Source organism: Callorhinus ursinus, unplaced genomic scaffold, assembly GCF_003265705.2.
Source record: "Callorhinus ursinus isolate GAN/ISIS: 27379988/994484 unplaced genomic scaffold, GSC_fseal_2.0 scaffold28, whole genome shotgun sequence".
Classification (NCBI taxonomy): domain Eukaryota; kingdom Metazoa; phylum Chordata; class Mammalia; order Carnivora; family Otariidae; genus Callorhinus; species Callorhinus ursinus.
In genome coordinates, this window is record NW_027397090.1 from 18,052,534 (window position 1) to 18,073,407 (window position 20,874).

At 54.9% G+C, this 20,874-nt stretch overlaps 1 protein-coding gene and 1 long non-coding RNA gene across 4 annotated transcripts in view; both read right to left on the reverse strand.

Moving 5' to 3' along the window:
* The window catches only part of SYK (spleen associated tyrosine kinase), a 79,110-nt gene that overhangs the window by 32,415 nt on the left and 25,821 nt on the right, over positions 1 to 20,874 (reverse strand). For all 3 annotated transcript variants that reach the window (XM_025891316.2, XM_025891319.2, XM_025891315.2), the window contains exons 2-4: positions 13,008 to 13,471; positions 11,179 to 11,339; positions 1,935 to 2,073 (exon numbers count right to left, since the gene is read on the reverse strand). In XM_025891316.2, coding sequence (XP_025747101.1) covers positions 1,935 to 2,073; positions 11,179 to 11,339; positions 13,008 to 13,421 — 714 coding nt within the window. In that variant the 5' untranslated portion in view covers positions 13,422 to 13,471. The remainder of the gene's footprint in view (positions 1 to 1,934; positions 2,074 to 11,178; positions 11,340 to 13,007; positions 13,472 to 20,874) is intronic.
* Positions 7,714 to 11,163, reverse strand: LOC141370204 (uncharacterized). Its single transcript, XR_012374064.1, has 2 exons — positions 9,814 to 11,163; positions 7,714 to 9,444 (listed from the first exon to the last, which is right to left on the reverse strand). It is a non-coding gene; the product is annotated as an uncharacterized lncRNA (long non-coding RNA).

Genomic DNA, 20,874 nt, shown 5'->3' on the forward strand with positions numbered 1-20,874 from the left:
CCCACCCCTCCATCCATCCATCCCTCCATCCACCCACCCCTCCATCCTTCCCTCTGTCCCTCCCTCCCTTCCTTTTTTGGTAGCAAGTTCCACTTATTTATTTCTCCTCCATCTATGTAATGTTATAAAAACAAATTCAGCATGTCAACACTTATTCCTTCATAGACTCATTCAACAAACCCCCTGGGCCCCAAGGCAGGACCAAAGGCAAACAAAGGTGAATGAGACACATTTCCTACCCCTGAGGTGCTTCCTTTCTTGATGGAGAGGCAGGTAAAGGAATCGCAATATACTGTTAATTGTTAATTACTGCTGTACGGGGTTGTTGGCAACGGCTTCTCGGAGGGACCAAGTCATTCAGCCCAAGACTCCCAGGGAGAAGACAGCAGAGCTGGGACATGGGGAAAGGGGGCCTTCTGTTGAGAGAATGTGGTCATCCTTGGCTAATGGCTCCCAGGAAGTTGTGACTCATGATGTCCAACTGGTCCATCCAAACTTAAGTGATGGCATGTAGATTTATTTATATCTCATCCAAATTACACAATAAGAAAAAAGTCTTGGTATTTCACATTTTCTTTGGACAACCTAGAATCTTCATAATGTTCACATCTGGTATCTCTTCCTTATCTGTTTGTTGGTAACTTTTCCAGTTAAGGACCCTGCTCCTGAATCTTCTCTCCTCTCAAAACTTCCCTGCTTGGGTGAATCTTTGTTGAATGAAAAAAAGATAGACTCCAAGGTGGGCTTGAACTCACGACGCTGAGATGAAGAGCTGCCTGCTCTACCTACTGAGCCAGCCAGGCGCCCCTGAATGAATATATTTTATCCTTCCAGGAAGCATTGTCTTTTATTGTGGTGAGATCTACCCTCTAAGCAGACGTTGCAGTGTGATCGGCCCTAAGATGCTTGACACGGGGGCTCAGCTTGCTCTGATAAATGCAACCACGTGATCTCAGGCTGCCGGTCTCGGGGTCCCTAAGGCAGCAAGGCTTCCCGTCCAGCGCTCCAGTGTCACTCAAATATCTTGTGGTTTCCAACAACGTGCTGGACGAGGGTGCCCGCAGGTGGGCAAATCTGTGAGGATACCCCTCTCGGGCAGGGGTCAGCAAACTTTTTCTGGAAGGGGCCAGACAGTGATATTTTAGGCTTGCGTACCCTGTCGCACCAACCTTTTACTTTTTTTTTTTTTTTTTTAAAGAATCCTTCGAAGTGAAAAAAACACTTCTCCAAGAACTACACAAAAAAAGGCTGGGGGCCAGGCTGGGTTCGGGGTTTGCTGGCTCCTTCTCCAAAGTCAGGAATTCCACCAAGGGCAGCAATGCCCGACTCTCAGGGAAACAGGGAAACTGCGCTGCTGGGCCCGGCTGTTTATAGGGTGCTTGGCTGGGATGGCGCACAGCACAGCACGGTCACACGTAGCCATGCCGTAAGTGCAGATGAGCAGCGTGTGCCCACCTCGGCCCTCAGGAGGGCGTGACGGCATCCGTTCCCCGCTCCTCACTCCCTACGTGCCTCCCAAATTAGGAGCTATCTGGGGGTTTCCTAACAGTGGGGTCAAGAATAAACCCTTTTCAGAGCAGAGCTGAAAACGTCCTGAGCATGCGCAGGCAGTGCTGACCTACTTTCTAAGTTGCCTTAATTTCACAGAGATTCCTTCTGCAGCAAGCAAGGCACCTGACCCTTGATATTCAGTCTGGAACACAGAAAGAAACAGCAGGGCCTCCTGGGCATCTGCGAGCACAGTTCTCCGTGGGCACCTCCGTGGTGCAGAGCGCTGAGCGGTCCTGGGACTCCTGGAGCCTCATCCACCTGCCGACCCCCCTCCCAACCCCCGCCCGGGGCTTCAAGGCACCTGCGGGTTGAAAGGAGCCCTGCCTGGGTGGGTATCGGGCAGGGACCCAGGTGGCTTTCTCCTTCGTGAGGACGGCCCCTACCTGCCAGAGCGTGTCGAACTTCTTCCCGTCGGGGATGGAGAGCTTCCCGGTTTTGTCCTTATCGATGCGGTAGTGCAGCACCTTCCCCTCATGCAGCAAGCACAGGGCGTAAGACCCGTTGTCGTTCCTGTCCCTGATCCTACAAGACAGGAGACAGTGCGTCACAGCCACACCAGCCCCGCCGGCAGCAGCGGCCCTTCCCGGCCTGGGGTCAAGGGCTTTTGGCCCCGTGTCCAGACAGGCCCGGCCGGCAGGTCGGTGACCCCGGCAGCTCGTGATGAGGAAATGTCGTGGTGGTGGGTGGGTCACGGCCACGGCCCAGCTGGACCCCTGGGTGGACAGCAGGGGAGCCTGGGCCCTGCGGGGGAGTCTCAGTTCACCTGGAGCGGCCGCACGGTCAAGCCACCAGCACAGGGCACCCACGGAACACGGAGAGTCTCTGCACTCACCTCTCTTCCCCGAGGTCACAGGCCCAGACCTGCCGCTCCGCCGGCTGCCGGGGTGCGGTGTGGGGGTGTTTGGTAAGCATTTTACTGGGGAAATTCCAGACCACAGATGGAGGGGGTGCGGGCCCCGACTCCCCAGGGCCCTTCTGCCTCCCCTCACATCTCCCGGTGCAGGAAGGCAGGGCGGGGCTGGGATTTAGAATGCTGTCCCATAGGATAGTGTCACATGGCGTCACAGGGACCGGAACGTGTCAGGCACTGCGGGGACCAGCAAACAAGGTCAGGGCGGCGCTGGGCTGTGCCGACCCCAGGCTCTGCTCCCCTGCCCTGGCGGGCTCTCCTTGGTGCCACCCCCTTCCCTGTGAGTAAGACCTGTGAGTCCAACAGGGAGCCGAGCACTCACCCGCTGCCCCAAGGGGAGGAGAGGGCCCAGGAGAAGGCCCGCGGGGCTTGGGAGGGCAGATCCAGGTGGCGGCAGGGACTGCAAAGCAAGACTTGGCCATAAGTCCCTCTCCCAGTGCAGCTTCTTAGTCTCCCCGCCCCCCACCTCAGCCCTGCAGCAACTCAAGCCCTGGGAATCAGGGGCTCTGGGAGAGGGTGAGTCGGGACGCTTCTAGAAAGCCTTTCTGGCCCCAAAGAAACTGAGACTCCAAAATGTTTAGCCTCTGCCCCAATGCACTGCATTTTGGGAAGGGTTCAAAAATGCCAAGCTGCATGGACTTTCCATATTTTGGGAAGATTTCTGAAGCTGCCTCTGCGTGGCAAGAGGTCTCACCGCCAAGATGGGCTCTGGAAACAACTGTGTTGGCACTGTCCTCACCTGTGGATCATCTCCAGAGGCCGCCGGAGACTGAGGGCCGGGCTGGGTTGTGTAGCTGGAACTCTGTTTTAAGAATAAATTCCCCAGGACGCCTGGGTGGCTCAGTCGTTAGGCGTCTGCCTTCGGCTTGGGTCATGGTCCCAGGGTCCTGGGATCGAGCCCGGCATCGGGCTCCCTGCTCTGCGGGAAGCCTGCTTCTCCCTCTGCCTGCCGCTTCCCATTTGTGATTTTTCTCATTCTCTCTCTGACAAATAAATAAGTAAAATCTTAAAAAAATAATAAGAATAAAATTCTCGTGCGGTTGTGTTTGGCCGTGCACTATGGACGGGTTCCCTCCACAGCCCACTGCTCCAGACACACCCAGACCCCCCGTGTCCTTGGCACGGCCGCTTCTGAAACCTTCTGCACCTTGAAAACAGCTCCTTCCTCCCAACCCGACCAAGCCGCCAGCTCCCCAGGTGTGAACCTGCGTCTTCACAGTCCCACAGCCCGTTAAGACCTGCTGCTTGCTGTCAAAACAAAAAAGAGCCACGCAGAAAAAGTAAAACCTATTTTCACAGGGGAGGGGAGCTCAGTCTATTTGATACGAAGTTATCTTATAATGTGGAATGTGGGACTATTCATATTTTATGTATTTCATAAGCATTAGTGCCCCCCACAAAGGATAGTTTGGAGGTACAGAGAACTGCCTAAAACGAATACCGAGCATTAAGAATGTACACCTATGCTTACAACGGGTGACCTCAGGAGAATACCCATGGGCCGTTCCAAAATATCATTCTCCTTGATTTACAGTGTTTCCCCCTCTTTGACTTCAGGGTCCTGGAAATGAGAAAAGGGATCCAAACTCTGGCTTCCTGAATTCATGCCCAAATCCCACCACTCCACCTCGCCTTAGCCTTCATCGGCCTTTTCTTGTTAAAACTGAGACTGAGGACTGCAGATTGCCCAGCGAGCTCGTGCAATCCGCTCCTCAGAAATCTGAAAAAAGGTCAAGTAAGACCACAGTGGAAATACCCTCCCACACCCTTCACATCGGCAAAAACTACAAAGGTTGCTAATCCTAAGTGCTGCCGGAGAGCGGGGCGACGGGTCCCTCTGTTCTGCGGCTGGGAGTGTGAGTCTGACCATTTCGGGAGACAGGCTGGAATTCTCTACGGAGACCACACCTGTTCAATCCTCAGAAATCCACTCTATAGCTACATCTTTCTCTGTATCTTTTGTAAGATCCACAACATTTATGCCCTCCACACCCAGAAAGTATGCTGGTGTGTTTACCAGCAGCCTTATCTGTGATAGCCAAAAACCTGTACACAACCTACCATGCTCACCATGTGCAGAACGAGCACATAAATGCTGGGGCATTCGTGTGACAGAATGTCACAGGACACTAAGGAGAACAAACAGCAAACACAGACCCCTGTCATGGGCATAAGACACAGGCCACGATTCTGTATGCACAAGGTCCCAAGCAGGCGAAAGCAAATGGTTTGTTTAGAGATGTACACCTAGGTCCTAAGTGATAAAACCAAAAAAGAAGAAGAAGAAGAAAAAAAACCCAGAGGGTCCGTTGGACATGAGCATCCAGGAAGTGGTGTCCTGGAGGTGTGAGTGGGGCGGGCATCCTGTGAGGGGGACACCTGCCATCTCCACGTTGTGGCTGTTTGCCTTGTGAGCAGTGGTGAATGTGCACGTACAGAGTGATGCACGGCTTCGCGCGTGTTCGATTTCGCAGCAAAGACAAGATGAAAAGAGATCTGGTGCATGTCAGAAAGAGAGCGTGTCTTGCTTCTGGACAAGTGATGTCTGTGAAGGCGCACCCCTCCTTCGGGCCCCCCCCCCACTGCCTGGGGCACGGGTCCTGGAGGGGAGTCCCTCTGTCTGGGAGCTCTGGCCGGGCAGCTTGCGCCAGCGCCTGGGATGGGGCTACCCAGGGGAGCGTGCTCCCTGGACGGCAGTCCTGCTGCCTTGCAGCAGCTCCCCCAGCAGCGAGCAGGAAGCGAGCGCAGACGAGGGAAACCGACAGGCCCAGGCTCTAGGTGGCAAAGACCAGAGTCCAGGCGACATTCAGGGCAGGCCGCTATGAAGTGTCTGCAGGCTTCAGGCGGCGCCTGGGCGGGGCTCTTTTTAATCCAGCACGCAGAGAAAAAAACATAGAAAACAAGGAACTATATAGGGGATGTATTAAGGTCTACTATGTATTTAATAGGAGCCTCTGAAGGAATAAACTGTCTAATATTCAAGGGCGACAGGTGGGCCGTCTGTTATCCCCACACCGGGTCCATACTACATGAAGGCCATGGCGCTCTGATGTGTGCACACCCCTAATTCTGCGTGGACTGACAGCCACCTTCACTGAACCTCCTCGTCCCCATTTGTGCACAGAATGCTGTACGCCTTCACGGGGCCCTCCACGCATGCTGCCCCTCCTTTACCTGCAGGGGGCCCCACGGAGCCAGGAACGGGAGGGGCGTGTGTGCGTGGGTGTGTAAGGGAGGGATGATGGAGAAGGGCATGGGAGGGGCGGGAAGGAAAAGCAGAAACAACAAAAGCATCACACTCTACCTGGAAATGGCTAATAAAGTGGGATGATTCAGATGAAAGTGTTTGTTTCTCCCTGGAAGGGACAGGGGAGGAATGTCAGGGGGCACCTGAATTTTAGATGCAAGGCACTTAAGAGCATGCCACACAGGGGGATCTGCTGTTCCAGGTGGGCTGGAAAGGGTGTCTGGAGGACAAGCTGCACTCCTACTTGGCACCTGCTCAGAGGCCGCCCTTCAGATGAGGAAGGGCTTCCTGTCCCGTCTGCCTGCTTGTCGCTTCAGCCTCCGCTCCTGGCCAGACCATGCTCAGGTCACCGTGTTGGCCCCCAAGACTGCACCAACACTTCCTGCTGCCCCCCACCCCTTTGCCGTTTTTTCATTCTGCACTAACTCTCTTCTCCTCACTGCTCAGGGCACATTTAAATGTCCCTTACCCCAGAACGATGGCCCCTGCTGAGGCCCTGCTGTGAGCACTGGGTTTCCACCCATGAAGATGGTAGCCACCATTCCTGCACTAATAGCATTCAGAACAAGTGGGACTGAGAGACAAGAGACGAGTGCACAGAAATAAAATCAAGAGCACCCTGGGTGTCAACAGTGTCATGAGCTTACGCGGGATGACCACAATGGATGGAGGGCCACACACTTAGCAGTACATACCTCTGACCCGGACACCCGCCCCCAGCCTGCAAGCATGGTGAGCTGGGGGCCAGAGTCCGTCCCTTTTGTCACAGTCTCCCTGGCCCCTCTCATAGTTATGCCTGGCACATCTCTGGTAAAATGCATGATTATTTTGTTGAGTGAATGACAACCTTCCTAGCTTCTCACTTTAAACAGCATGCCTCTAAGTTCAGGAAGGAGACATTACAGAGATTTCACATCTTGACAATGTGCGTGCATTATGAGTGGTGAACCCAGAGTAAGGACTGTGTTTTCTTTTCTCCATATGTAGGAAATAATATCACTACATTATTGTCCATGGAAGAGGCAAACATTATCATCGAAAAACATAGAAAATAAAAGATACTCTTGAGAAGTGTCAGGCAGTTAGGTCAAAGATTACATTACTGTTTTCTAAATTTTGTATGTTTGCCCTATTTCCCAGCTTAAAAAAACTGTGATATATTGCAATTCTTTTCTTATACTAAGAAATATGTTTTGTACCTAACTTTGTATTTTTTTAAAAGAGGATCTCCAAACTGTGTATGCTTTGGACCCCACCAATCCTGGGTCCTTCCTTTGGGGGAGGGGATATGTAGTTTTTGGAAAATAAGTTGTTTATCTTTTCTAACAAATTCATTTTTCAGTTACACCTGAGCTGTGACTAAATTCTCAAAGCAACAAACCATTTATCATGGGAGGCTTCAGAAAGCCAAGGGGCTCCCCCTGCCAGCAGAGCCTGGTCCCTGGGGTCACCAGGGAGGCAGAACTCTGACTCCTACCTGCAGGATCGTGGCTGGGGGGGGGGCGGGTACCGGGAGGGTCCCTGTCCTCACGTGTGGCCGGCCAGACCCCAGAGGCGTACAGGTGTCTTAGAATACCAGCTTAAGTGCTGACATCTCTTTCTCAAGGCTCTGGAGACCAGAAGTCTGAGATCAAGGTGTGGTCAATTCCATGTCTGGTGAGAGCCTGCTTCCTGGCTGGCAAGTCGGAGCCACCATCTGGCTGCGTGCTCACAGGGCCAGGCCCTGGTTCATGCACACACGGACACCTCCAGCCTCCTCTCCCCCAGAGGGCACTAACCCAAACCTATCATGGCCCACCCTCACCACCTCCTCTAACCCCACCCACCTTCAGATGCCCACCTCCAAACACTGCTACACTGGCTAGGGTTTACCATATGAATTTGGGAAGGACATAAACATCCAGCCTGTTACAACAGTAGGTGATGAATAATCATCCCTAGAAATACCGCAGATGATGCCCCACAAGAGGGTCTGTAGACCCACACCGTCCATCTCTGCAGTAAAGACCTTTACACTCATACCCTTTATTCTTTGAGCATAGTGCAAAGACCCACATGCCTGCCTTTTCAAAGTCACCACTGTGTGGTCCCAGCAGGCTGTGTGGACAGGAGACAGACAGGGGAGAGCCGACATTTCCCGTGGACACGCCCTGGCGTCACGCCTTGCGTGGGGAGTGGGGGTGAGCAGGGAGCTGCTGGTAGTGGGTTCCTGCACTTGCCTCAGCCCAGACCCCTCAGGACCCTGGATCCAGGCTCTCATCTCCTACTTGCCTGACAACCGTGGGCAAGCTCCCTGTGCCTACTTCCCCCTTCAGAAAATCCACGATTTACACCCACAAGCAGTAAGGTCCCTTCTGGTCCAAGTGTTCTGCCCCCGCACATGGACTTTACACCGATTCATGAGGAGAGAAAACTGGACCAGAGTTGGCCGGCAGCTGCCTGACATGCCCCAGACTGGTGGATGGGGGTTTCTGGGATTTATCTCCTGAATCTTGGGCCATACTGGTGAAGATTCACAACCTCATGCAGGCCTCACATGTTTCGAAACATGCTGACTTTCCATCCATGTCTTCCATGGGTGGTAGGGCATGTGTTTTCCCAAGAGAGGGGTCTTGCCACACTGAACCATAAATGCAAATCAGAGGTTCCAGAATGAACTCTTGCACTTCCCCATTTGACCCTCTATGTTGTTCTCTACATGGAAATGGCAAGCCTTCTGTGCTGCCCAATGGCGTCCCTGGGCCTTGGCTGCCTGTTTGTTCAAGGCCCCAAACCAGCTTGTAGAGTCCCCAATTCAGGATTTGGTTCGTCTTGTGATTTTTCAACTTTACGGCGGTGGAGAGAAAGTGATACGAAATAGGTAGAAACCATACTTCAGATTTTGAATGTGGATCTCCCCTGGGGCGGGCGATGTGCATAGGTGCGGTCCTCTCTGCGATGCTGGGTGGGGCAGCCCCAGCCCCCAGACAGCCACGCCATCGGGAGGGTGGACGACCGACCGTTCCATCATTTTCTGCACGGCATTTCATGTATCACATGAGACAGTCAACACCTATCAGATAAGCTTCATGTCGATGATTTAGCCCAACCGTATGCTCACGTGAAGTGTTCTGAGCGCATTCACGGTGGGTGGGCTAGGCTCGGCCGTGGTGCTTGTTCAGTAGCATGGAGGCATTAAACACATTTTTGACTTATGATATTTTCCACCTAATAAGGGTTGATCAGGATGTCACCCATCACACGTTGAGGAAGATCTGTATTTATTAACCATCTACAAAGCGCTAGACATGACGCCCAGCATGCTGACATGCATTAAATTATCTTAAATCCAGTTCGTGATGCCCAGCATTCAGAGCCACAAAAATGAGGTTCTGTTTCAGGATCTGAGAGCCTCCTTGGTTCTTGTCATTCTGCCAGGTGTTCCGGGGGCCCCAGGGAGGGAAGGCTGGCCTTGGCAGGTCTCAGATGGGGTCGTGCCAGGAACAAGTGCCCCTGAGCAAGGCGGTGGGGAGGGGACCAGGGGGTGGGGCGCACGCAGCAGGCTGCGGACTGCAGCCAGACCATATCCTAGAAGAACTGGAGCACAGCACACAGCCACGCAGCAGGGCCACAGAGCAGGGCCACAGAGCAGGGCCACGGAGCAGGGCCACGCACTAGCTCCCACGCCACTCTGTCTTCCAACAAGCGTCACACACAGTTCCTGCGCTCAGGCGTGAGAAGGCGGAGGCCCAGAAATCTACAGAAAAATGAACATCGCACTTTGGTTCAAGCACGTATGAATGCACACCGAGTAGCCTCTGAGTGTGCTCACTCCTGAACCTCTGTACAGACTCTTTCCTACACCCAGCCAGACAGGTCCCCTGAGCTTCAGCCACGTCCGCCCTAACACCTTCCGAAGGTGCACGGGTTCACTGCTGGTGCCCACCAGCGCTCTGAGGCCCGCCCTGCGCAGGGCACATGCTGCTCCCCACCAACAGCTCCCCACGGCCTCCAGGTCTCTGCTCCAGTGTCTCCCTGAAGCAGGGCCCCTCGTCTCGGCAGAAAACAGAACCTGATAACCCCACCACGGTGTGCTCCATCCCTTTCCTTCTGTACACCAGCCTACCGTACGGAGTCCGTTCCCCCCACTGGGATGCTAGCTCAGGAGGCAGACGGCTGTGTGGCTCCGTCTCTAACGTGCAGAATGGCGCTGACAGTCCCCACAACTGTGGGTTCTAATGGACGTTGCCTCATGGACGGGTAAGGCAACTTCAGGCCTGGAAAGCAGGCAGGAACGACATCCTATAGGAAAGCGTGGATGAGGTGTAAGAGCGCTGCCACGGAAGGAACCCGCAGCTGAGCCCTCAGCTGTCCCAGGGACCCCCGTGTGAGTGGGGAGCAGGCAGCCAGCTCTGACCACAGCTGGTCCCCAGCGAGCCTGGGAGCTGGTGTCTGAGCCAGCGAGAAGGCGAGAGGCCTCGATCACTCTTTGATTAGACCACTTGGGGCTGACTTCACGCACCAAGATGCTACGTGCACGGTCCCATGACATTTGTGATGCAAATTATTCCTAAGAAGATGGTAAAGGTCCAAACCTCAGGAGGAAATGAGCAGACAGGTGCCACACGAAGGAAAACTGTCTCCCGCAGGATTTCTGCTGGAGGCTGCCACTGTACCCACTGAATCACCACCCCAGCTCCCACCACATGCCAACCTGGTTACTCTGTTCTGGAGGGTCACTGAGCAGTGAGACAAGAGGTGAGCTTGCCCCCGCCAGCCGCGCCGAGGTGTTAGCTCGGCCACAGCATCTGGGGGGTATGGCTGACAACGGCTTAAGACGGCCCCCTGCCATCTGTGACCTCTGACCCCGCCCCGAGGTGACCTGCGTCCCCAGTATCTCCAGGACTGAGGTCCATTGGTCGCTAAGGGTGACAATGAAGAGAGCCGGGGATGCACACCTCATTTCTGAGTTTGTAAGGCTTGACATCCACAAACCTGCGTGTGATCACATCCTTCACAAGAAACCGCTCAAATGCTCAGCACGTTTTCTTTGATATCTGCCCTCCTGTCATTTAGTTCCAAGTGACACAAGAGAAGAAATGCCTGAGATCTTGGGGGTAGGGGGGCTGTGACTGAATGAGCTGCAGTGAAACTGCAACTCATACTTCTGAAGGATAACCACAGATATCGTTATGCATCTTGTCTTTGTCACGAAAAGCAAAACATGTGGCAAAATGACATTTCTTTAAATCTTATGTCCCTCAGTACCCAAGAAGAGTCTTTGCTTTGGGGTCAGACTGGGAAAAACTCACACAACTACAAGGGATGGCTTTGGGAGCGTCTTTATGGCGGGCCCACGTGCGTGTTGTCAGATGACAGCACATGAGTCTTCCCCGGGCCACGTGGGCTCCAGTAATGGGGAAGCTGAGTTACTCTGACTGTCCGCATGGGCCCAGCAGTAGATGGTGAGGGAAAAAGACACCATACTTACAAAAATTTTCCATTTGTCTTGGATCCTATCATGACAATTTGCTCAGATTCAACCCGTGAGATTTTCCCGTGGAACCACGGCATTTTCTCGTGGGCTGTGGAGGCGATCAGCTTCTCCAGCTGAGGTTTCTGGCTGATGATGGCCTGCTCCAGAGCCTGACCCTGCCACGAGAAGGGAGCAGAGCAGTACTAAGTAAAAATGAGAAAAAGACGCAGGGATCATTTCTAATCTGTCCCGAGTCCTGACGTGGTCATTCATTCATTCACCATAAATAAAACTGTAAGCTCCTTATATATGATTTAAGTACCTTTGAGTATATAAGTAACAACGTAGAGTTTAGAGGTTGGCCTTTTGAAGCCGGACGGGGCTTTAGAAACCATCTGGCACAATCCCTGAGGTCCAGAGACTAGGCCTCCTGCCCCCTGCACTAAACTGATGGCTCTGCATCAGAACCCGATGCCCCTCCCCCTACAGCTCAGCAGCCCCAGGGTGCGTGCCACAAAGGAGACACAGTTTTCCCGTCTGCCCACCGAGGCCTCCTCCCAGCGCCCACACTCTGCTGCCCGTTCTTGTAGATGTGGCCACAGGGCACAGAGGACGTGAACTGTGACAACACGGAAAACAAAATCGGGAGGGGGCTGACAGCTGGGTGAGGTCCCCTCCCGACCGAGCTTAGTGGGAGAAACAGAGGTATTCTCCGCGGCTGTAAATGCAGACCCCGTGTTGGGTTATTGGACCTTAAAAAAGGACAAGAAGAAGTAAAAATAAAAATATAATGAGTACAAACGAGGGGACGTGTGTATCCGTTCATAGATGACATTCTGGAAAAGGCAACACTGTAGGGACAGAAAGCAGGTGGGGGGAGCTCTGGGGGCTGGGGGGGGCAACTTATCTTGACTGCAGTGGGACCTATGTGGCGCTCTGCATTGGTCAAAAATCACAGAACTGTACATCTAAAAAGCTTAATTTTACCCTGTATAAATTACAACTCCATAAATCTGATCTGACTTTAAAAAAAGGTAAAAAGATGGTCTAAGGCCTATCTAATAATACTAACGACAACTGCTGAGCAGGGTATTGCTATCTGTCTGCAAGGGTGAACTCCTGTAGACCCCATTTGAGGAGGGAAAAGCAGTCCCTGTGTAAAATTCTCAAAAAGCCTGTTCTGTCACACATCTGTGACAGAACGGGAAACCCAAGAGAGATGTCTGAACACAGAGGTCCGCGCAGGAGACCCTCAACCAGCCCGGTGGCTCCTGACGTCAGGGGCTGTTAAGAGTGTGGCAGGAACTGAGCTGCCCCCCACCCCGCCACCCTGCCCTGGGGCCTTTCCGGATGACAACATGTCACCGTGTATTCCTTAAACCCATGCACCATCCCAACGTACTGGGGGGTCATCCTGCCCAGGGGCTGGGAACGATGGGCAGAGGGACGTTCCGAGCGGCATTAAGTACCCACCACCAGGTACCAGGCAGGTGAGCGACGGGGTTCGGGAGGGAATGTCAGGCAGCCATCCACCCACGGGCTGCTGCAGCTACATGGGTGCTGACCCAGAACGTTCTGCTGGAGACAAGTTAGGAAGCTATAGAATCAAGAGCCCATCAGCTTGAACAGAGTTACGCCCTCAGGGGCATAAAAACACCAGACACCCGAGAGGGCTGTCTCGGGGGCCCCGTGTGAGCGGGGTGACTGGGTGACCCGCATCACTGGCAGGAGGGCCGCCCTCTCAACGGTGACCCCATGGAGGGGAGCTGCCCCCTTGCAGCCAGGCACTTCTGGCCTGCACCGCTGAGCGGGGAGACATGGCTGGCCCGGGCCCGGGGGCGCACCTGCAGGTTCCAGGTCTGCTTCACGTAGTCCCTGATGAGGCTCTCCTTCAGGTCCTCGAACGGGCCTGTCTTGGGCTGCACCCCGGGCGGCCGGTGGAAGGGCTTCTTGAGGAGGCAGACGAGGCCATCGGACTCCTGGGAGTGGTAGTGGCAGAGCTCGGCCGGGCTGCCGTGCGTCCTGCCACCCGCGATGGCGTAGGTGCCGTTCATCTCACGCTCGATGGTGTAGTGGTGCGCCTTCCTCCCGTGCGCCACCGATAGCGCGAAGCCGCCCAGGTAATTGCGGCTCTGACGCAGCAGGTACAACCCGTCGCTCATGCCCCCCTGGACCAGGTAGTCCTCCGCCTCCTCCCGGGTGATGTTGCCGAAGAAGAAGGGCAGGTGGTTGGCGCTGTCGGCCATGCTCCCCGCCATGCTGGCACGTCCCCGTCAGTCACAGGTTGAGGGCACACGTGGGGGTCTTCCTGGCAAGAAAAAAAAAGATGGGACATCGGTCAGACCCGGAGCGGCAAGGACAATGGCTAAACCACTGACCCTCCGAAACCTGGGCCAGGCCCCGAACACTCCTGTGCCTGGACGCCGGGGTTCTAGTGGGTCTAGTCTGGTAGACCGACACCAGACAGCCCAAATACGAGCCACGTTCACATACCACGTAAGACGGGGATGGTGCGCACCATGGCCCATGCACCTGCGGGGGGACCACAAGCCGCTGCCCTGAGGCTGAAGAGGGCTGTCCTTTCAGTGCCCCTGGCCTCAGGCGGTTCCTTCCCTGTCCTTCCCCAGACCACCTCCCGGCACCCACCACACACCATCTGCGTGGCGGATATTAGAGAAAGAGCGCAGGGTCCACATCTGATGAGGACATCTGTCACAGAGAAGACACTTCCCGCACTACGCGGACACAGACTTCGGAGGGAAGCGTGAAGACAGAGGACGCATCTTTAACTCGGACAGTGTTTTCCCTCACTTGTGGCGGTAGATGAGAAGGGCGTATGTGCTGCCAGTTCAAAAAATATCCAAAGAAGTGTATATTTTAACCAAAAGGGCTTTTCACCAATGGAAAATTACCTAGGTACCTCCATCTGTATACCTAGGGAGAAAAGTGAACGCCCCTTTGTGTTACACTCAAATGCACACGAACACACACACAGTCGTGCCAAACAGCTTCTCCAGGATACGGAATTTCCTACAAGTAGCAATAAAACATAAGAACACCTGCTTGATGGAGGTAACGATTTTCTCTAGGCAGAACTGCCAAATCCATTCTCCTGAGTAAGCCCCCCCAAAAAAACATCAGTTTTTTTTTTATAAGTTAATGACATAAACAATTTTCTAGCTTCCTCTTTCGCATTTGACGACCCACCATCAGTTTTTCCCTGTCCAAGGTTCTAATACTTCCTCTCTCAGCCAGGTTTGCTTTGCTCCAGGCTGTCCATAGGGGCACGTTAAGTCTGAGGATGCCATTAACAAAAAGACCTCTCCGGGAAAAAGCAGGATTTCTCTTCCAAGTCTTTTTCCTTCTCGGCTAATCCTCCTGGAACACTTGTGTCCCAACTTGGGTCACTGCCTGCCATCAGCTAGGACCCTGAGTACACCTTCCTTGCACCCAGCCGTGTCCCTGCCGTGGAGCTCCCGGGGCCCCCACCACCCGTATGCATGCCCAGCTTGTCTGCCCTGCAGCCCAGCGCTGCCCACTTCCACACGCGGTGCATCTGGGCTCTGTCAAAACGTGGAGCCCCAGTGCCAACAATCTCGGTGGTGTGGATGGTGTGACCCTCGCCATACCTGAGGCCGAGACCCCCATGTGCTGCCCGTCAGCCTTCCCCGGCCTGGGAGCCACCCCAGCCAGGAGCCCGCAGTCTTTGTGTTCTCTCGGGCTTGTTTCCCAAGTGGCTTTGGGGTGTGCTCCTTTCTCTCCATTACTGCTGTCTGGCCTCACGCATCATCCCCAGCTGCACACGCTGGCCTGCATCCTGTGCCCTCCTACTCTCCCTCCACCCGCCTGCCCAGGAGCCCCACGGCCCTTCCAGCATGCCCCGTCCCTCCTGGCCTGGCAGCCTCGTCCCTTGACGCACGGTCCACAGGCCACAGCTGTCCTCTCCTGCAGACCTACCTGCAGACCTGTCCCACCATTAGCCTCAACTGAAACCTGTGAGTCCTCAAGAACACTACTTGAAATGTGAACAAGTACTTTTTAATTTGGGTAAATCCTAACAACACAACTATCCTTTCCAAAATTCGTCGGTTTGTGACTATGTGCATCGGGGCTAGCGCTCCGGTGTGATTGGTGTGTGGAACGGCATCACGTAAGACTGAAGAGGGCCCACCCCCCAGGCGTGAGCGGGGGTGCTCCTGCATGGCCCTGATGGAGCTCAGACTCATCCCCAGGCAGGTGGCACCTGTCGGCTTTCCGGGGCGGGGGTGTGGGTGGGCATGTGTCACCATGTCAGCTGAGCAGCTCTTTCCTGGGGTGTGACTTGCCACAGGGGACACGGGGCACATGTGTCTGGTGGTAGTGCTTCTGATCCAGGCTCCAGCAAGAACAGTTAGGGCACAGGCTTAGGCTATTTCGTTTGGGGCATGAACACGGTCCGTGATGCCCTGTTCATGTTCCCCCCAGCACCCACCTGGCCTTCTCCTGGTCTCCAACCTCCTCTGCACAGCACAGGTCCCCTCGTTCCAGCCAGCGTCCCCAGGGCTCACCACGTCCCCCCCCCCCCCCCCAGCGCCTTCCACAGAGGTGGCTTCCCCGCTGTGCGCCTTCCTCCATCACTGTGCCCATCGACTCAGCCCCGCCCCCGCCTGCGACTTGTTTTCCGGCCAAATGTTTTGTGATGCCTGGGGCATCTCCCACTCTGTGGCTTCATCCCCTCCCTTCCCCAGCTCAACTCCACAGGCCACACAATCCCTTCCCACACCCTACCTTCCCACGAGTGTAATTCCCGTCTGGCCCCCCCGACCCGCGTGCCGGCTTTGGGACCAACACGGAGATGCCTGTGCTCACTACCCCTTCTGGGCGCCCGAAACCGTTCCTGGCACGAGGCGGGTGGTCACAAATATTGGCTGATTAAAAAAAGCGGATTTCAAAATAATGCGTACAGAGTAATCGAGTTCTGTTTTCAAAAGTTGGTACCCACATGCACAGGTAAACAAGCCCACGTCAGGAGTGGGAGGGAGAGACAGGCTGGAAGGTCTGTGGGTGGCCTCACCCACCTCTGCTCTGTCACTGGCCAAACCCCGCACTGTCCCTCTGCTCTCCCGCCGATGTCCTCTGCCCGGCCTTTACTCTCACGCTCTTGCCAACGTCATGAAGTGGCTAAACCCAAGGTCACCCCCCTGCTGTATGTGGCTTGACCTTCGGGAGCACTGGATGGAGCCCAGCGGCCCTGCCTCAGTGGGTCAGTCTCTCTTCTTTGCCATCCCCTCTTCATGGCTCCTTCCTTCATTTACTCTGCAAGCCGGTGCTGGGGCTGGGGCTCCAGCCTCACCTTCTTCCTGCACACGGCCCCCGCTACCGGCAATGCCCACCGATCCCACACCCACCTGTGCCCACCGAGCTCCTGACCTGAGCGCTGCTCACCTGATGTTTCCACCTGAATGTCCGACAGGCAACTCAACTTCACGTGCCTGCAAGGGGGCGTCAGCTGCTCAGACACCTCGTCCCTCAGCCTGTCCTAACTGGGGGTAGGACACCGGCCCTAGGCAGCTGCTAGGGACGAGACCCTGGAGTTTGCAGACCCCTCTGTGTCACAGCACACTAACCCACGGAGTCAGAAGGCAGCGTGCTCGCTCCCGGGTGTGTCTGGGCTCCATGCAGGAGGCTGGACCAGGTGCTCTCCGGGGAGCCCTCATCAGTTTTCCTCCAAGTACATCCCAAAGCCATGGCTTCTCACCATCTCCCCCGACACCAGCCTCGTGAAAGCACGTCGCTGGGTCTGGCCCAGTTCTCCCCACAACCTACCCACCTCACGGTCTGCTCCCTACACAGCAGGCAGGGTGATGGTGGCGAGCCACCTCCCTGTCCCCGTCACATCCCAAACCCTACCTGGTTTGGCCTGAGCCACTCCTCATCTTGCCCACTTAACACCTGCGCTCACCACATGCAGCTACCCCGCCCTCCTTCCTGTCGCTGTGTGCTGGGACCCTTCCTGTCCCCGGCGCCTGTGCCTTCGGCTGGCTGGTCTTCTCTGGCCTGTGGTCTCCGCTCCTCCACTTCCTCCGACAGGCATGAGCTGACGACATGCCCCCACTCACCTTTAGCTTCTAAAAGGGTTTACTTCCCTCATCACCTTCACCACAAGCCAGGTCTTCCGGCCTAAAACGGGAGCTCCAAAGTCTGGGAGTGTTGACATGCACCCCCAGCGCCGTGGGGCTTCCCAGTGCCTGTTGGACGGAAACATGCTCATCTCTCCTTTTTAGAGTTTCTGCGGTGAATGCAGGCTGCTTTGGCTATACGATGACAGCCCAGCGTCAGAGAACCTGGAGGACGCGTCCAGCCTCCTCCTGGCTCACTGCTCCCTGAGACCACCCGCTCCCGCTGGGGATGGACCTGGCTGCCTGACTCCCTGCCTCTCCTCTTCCAGCCCGCCACCCCCCACCTCCACTTGCAGAATGCTTCTGCTTCCCCAGACGATCTTCCCATGCTTGCTCACAGCCCTGTTCCTGGGGCAGGGTCCTCCCTCACTTGACATTACTTCTAGGATGTTCACCATCCTGGGCACTTTGCCTACATGGTTCCATTTCACCCAGGAGCCTCTTCAAAGTGTGGCCAGCTTTGATTCCACCACCACAGGAACCTAAACAAGTAGGGCACAGGCCACTCCTGGGTCTGCACTTGGTGTCCCCCAGGCGCGACCGTGGGTAGCCTCCGCACCCCAGGATTGATGCTCGGCTTCTAGCTAATGAATGCTGCCCTTTCCACAGAGGCCAAAGCATGTCCTACCCTCGACGTGCATGCCAAGACTGCCCCTCACACTCCTTCTGTGTGTTCCTCCTGTTCATCACCCGATGTTACCTTAGTTCAGGGTTTCCTAGCGTTTGGGCTAGATCATTCTGTGGCGGGGGCTGTCTTGTCCATGACCAGTTGGCCTCCACTCACTAATGCCAGTAGCACCCCCAATTCCCCTGCTGCGACAACCCCAGACCATCTCCAGATGTTTCCAAATGTCCCCTGAGGCTAACGATCCCCAGGCCCCCTGACTGGAAACCACTGTGTTCACGGCTTGGGCTGCCTGCAAATCTGACACGTTCCTTCCACTGCCTTAGCATCCTCACCACTAAATTAGATGCTCAAATAACCCCTGGTGAAATTCACTGCCATCATCACTGTGAGCAAAGGACAGGGAAGGTCGGAGACGAGCAGAGTCCCGTGGAAGGAACTGTGCCCCAGCACCACGACGTGGCATGCAGCGCTAAGCCTGGGGCCATTCTCAACACACTCACCAACCAAAAGCACAAAGAGGTGCGAAAAACATGGCAGTAAATAGACCACAAAAAGGACACTCGTTTGCAGTGTGAGCCCAGACCGGACAAGGAGGCAGAGTGTAGACCTACTGGACCCCGGCTGGGAACGGGCATGTGAGGAGACTTACTGCTCTGAGCATGACCACAAATGACCACGCAGACGAGGTGAGTACTGACTGGGGCTTGCAAAAAATTTCAGCGAGAAGGTGAATTCATAATTGTGTAATCTGTACATAATGAGGACCAACTACCCAATTTTGCTCACTCTCCCCGGATAGAGATGCACAACGCTGCCTTGGGATAACACTACGTTCCCTAAATCCATGTTTGTTTCACTGCTTTTAACCTTAGCCGGTGAAGAGGTAGGCTATGTCTTCGTACTTCTGTTTTTTCTTAAGCCCTATCTGTCCCGGTTGTCAGAGGCCCAGACCAGTGCTTGAAGATGTCTGCTTTTCTGAAGACCCACTGAACCATGGTTCCTGCAGGTGCTGTTTCCCCCACTTCCTCCAGAGAACATCTTCATTGGCGCTTAGCCAGCTAAGGTGGCTGATTTTGCATCATTGCGCCCCAGAGCCTCCCCACGGAATATGGACTGAGGTGACAGTGGCAGAAATGAATGGCACTCTGGGGAAAATTTGGGGACCACTTCAGCCGGAGCCCTGCCATGGAGGGGAACAAAAAGAAACATTGGCTTATAATGCTCAGAGCCACACAACCACCTCAATGCAAAGCAGCCCTGATAAAAATTTGCCTGGGAATTCCCTCTGCAGCTCGAAGCTGAGAAAATTCAGTGTGGGACTTGTGTAAAAGGAACAACCCCATCTGTGGGTTTGATTCATTTTCATAAGAAAGAGGAAAGAGCCCAGTCTGCAGGGGCAATAGAGCTTCCTGGGCTGGGCAAGGGCTGGTTGATTAGTTACGACATATGACCTGGCCTGGGCAGGTGCAAGGGGCAGACGCGGTCAGACGACCACCCTGGGCCGCTCTGCAGAGGGTGGTGGGCGCTGCCTCCCACAGCAGGATCTTGCCGTGTGGGACAAAACACGTGGACACAGACGCTGTGGCCGCCCACAGAGAAACAGAACGCGTGGCACCCGGCCTGAGTCAGGCCCGTGTCCACCGGCTTCCTGAGTGATATGGGCTCGCCCTCTGGGACACTGCCCCACAGCACTGTCCCCAGCCTCCCGGAGGCCGCTGGCTGGCCACGCCGCTGCAGACCCGGTCTCCCCAGGTGGAGCCATGCAATGCCATCTCCTCCGAGCGTCCCCTGTTCTGTATCTGGGGGAAAGCACAGCTTCTCAGAATACAGAGACACACATTTCCAGAAACAAAAAGTAAATCTAAGGCTGGAGAAAGTGACTTTTTCTTTACTAATATTTAGAAATAGAGGAGAAGTTTCAGTACTTGAAAATATCATCCAAACCTTCAAACCCGAGTCCTTTTGCGATGCTTCCAGAACTTGCGGGCCCTAACAATGCACCAAGGAAAGACAGATGCTTCTTAGCCAACGTCTGGAGTTTCAGGCTCCACAAGAGAACCCTGCTTCTAAGCCTACCCGATGCCTCTCCCTTGACGTATCAGCACAACTCACAGCTATTGTGCTTTGATGTCAACATAAATGTTCACTCTCAACATATTTGGTTGCAAATAAGCGACCAGCCCACTGTAAGTGAATTTAACGTTAAAATATAAATCATTCATGTATTCTTTATGTTTGTTGAGCATCTATGTGCAAGTGATTTTTCTGGGAAAAGAAAGTCACTTTCCTCCAGAAAAGCAGCAGCAGAGGTGGCTCAGGGGAGCGGAGGTCCACTCCCGGGGCCCAGCGTGTACCCCAGGACTGCAAGAACCCCAGGGCCTCGGCTGTCTACACCTCTCCTGCCTCCCGCTGGGACTGGCCAAAGCTGATACAGGTTCAGCTTCTTGGAGGGAGCTCCTGCTCACCTACACCCTGAGCTTGGCGAATGCGGCCCTCAGGCCTGGCCCAGACTCAGCGCCGGAAGCAGGGGTCCTGCTCCAGCTCAGGCCCAGCAGGCCTAGCACAGAGAGGGTGAGTCTGGATTGCAAAGAGCTTCCCTGGAGAAGGGGAGCTCTCTAACTGCTGAGAGATCTGCTACAAGCTGGCATTTCACACTTCACGTGGGCTGAGCAGAGAGATGAGCTAGCCACGTCCACCCTCAGGGGCCAGGGAGGAAAGGAGGTGGCAGGCGGGCCGAGCCTGGACTGGGGACGTGGGGCTGCGTCTGCCCGGCCTCTCCACTGGGCTCCTGGCACGCACAAACGTTCACAGCCCGGGCGGGACTTAGGTGGGAGGACGTGCTTGTTAATACATGAGCTGGGTCGAGTGAAGGAGACCTGGTGAGCACAGGATGCCGTCCAAGGTGCCACGAGGTCATGTCCCTCT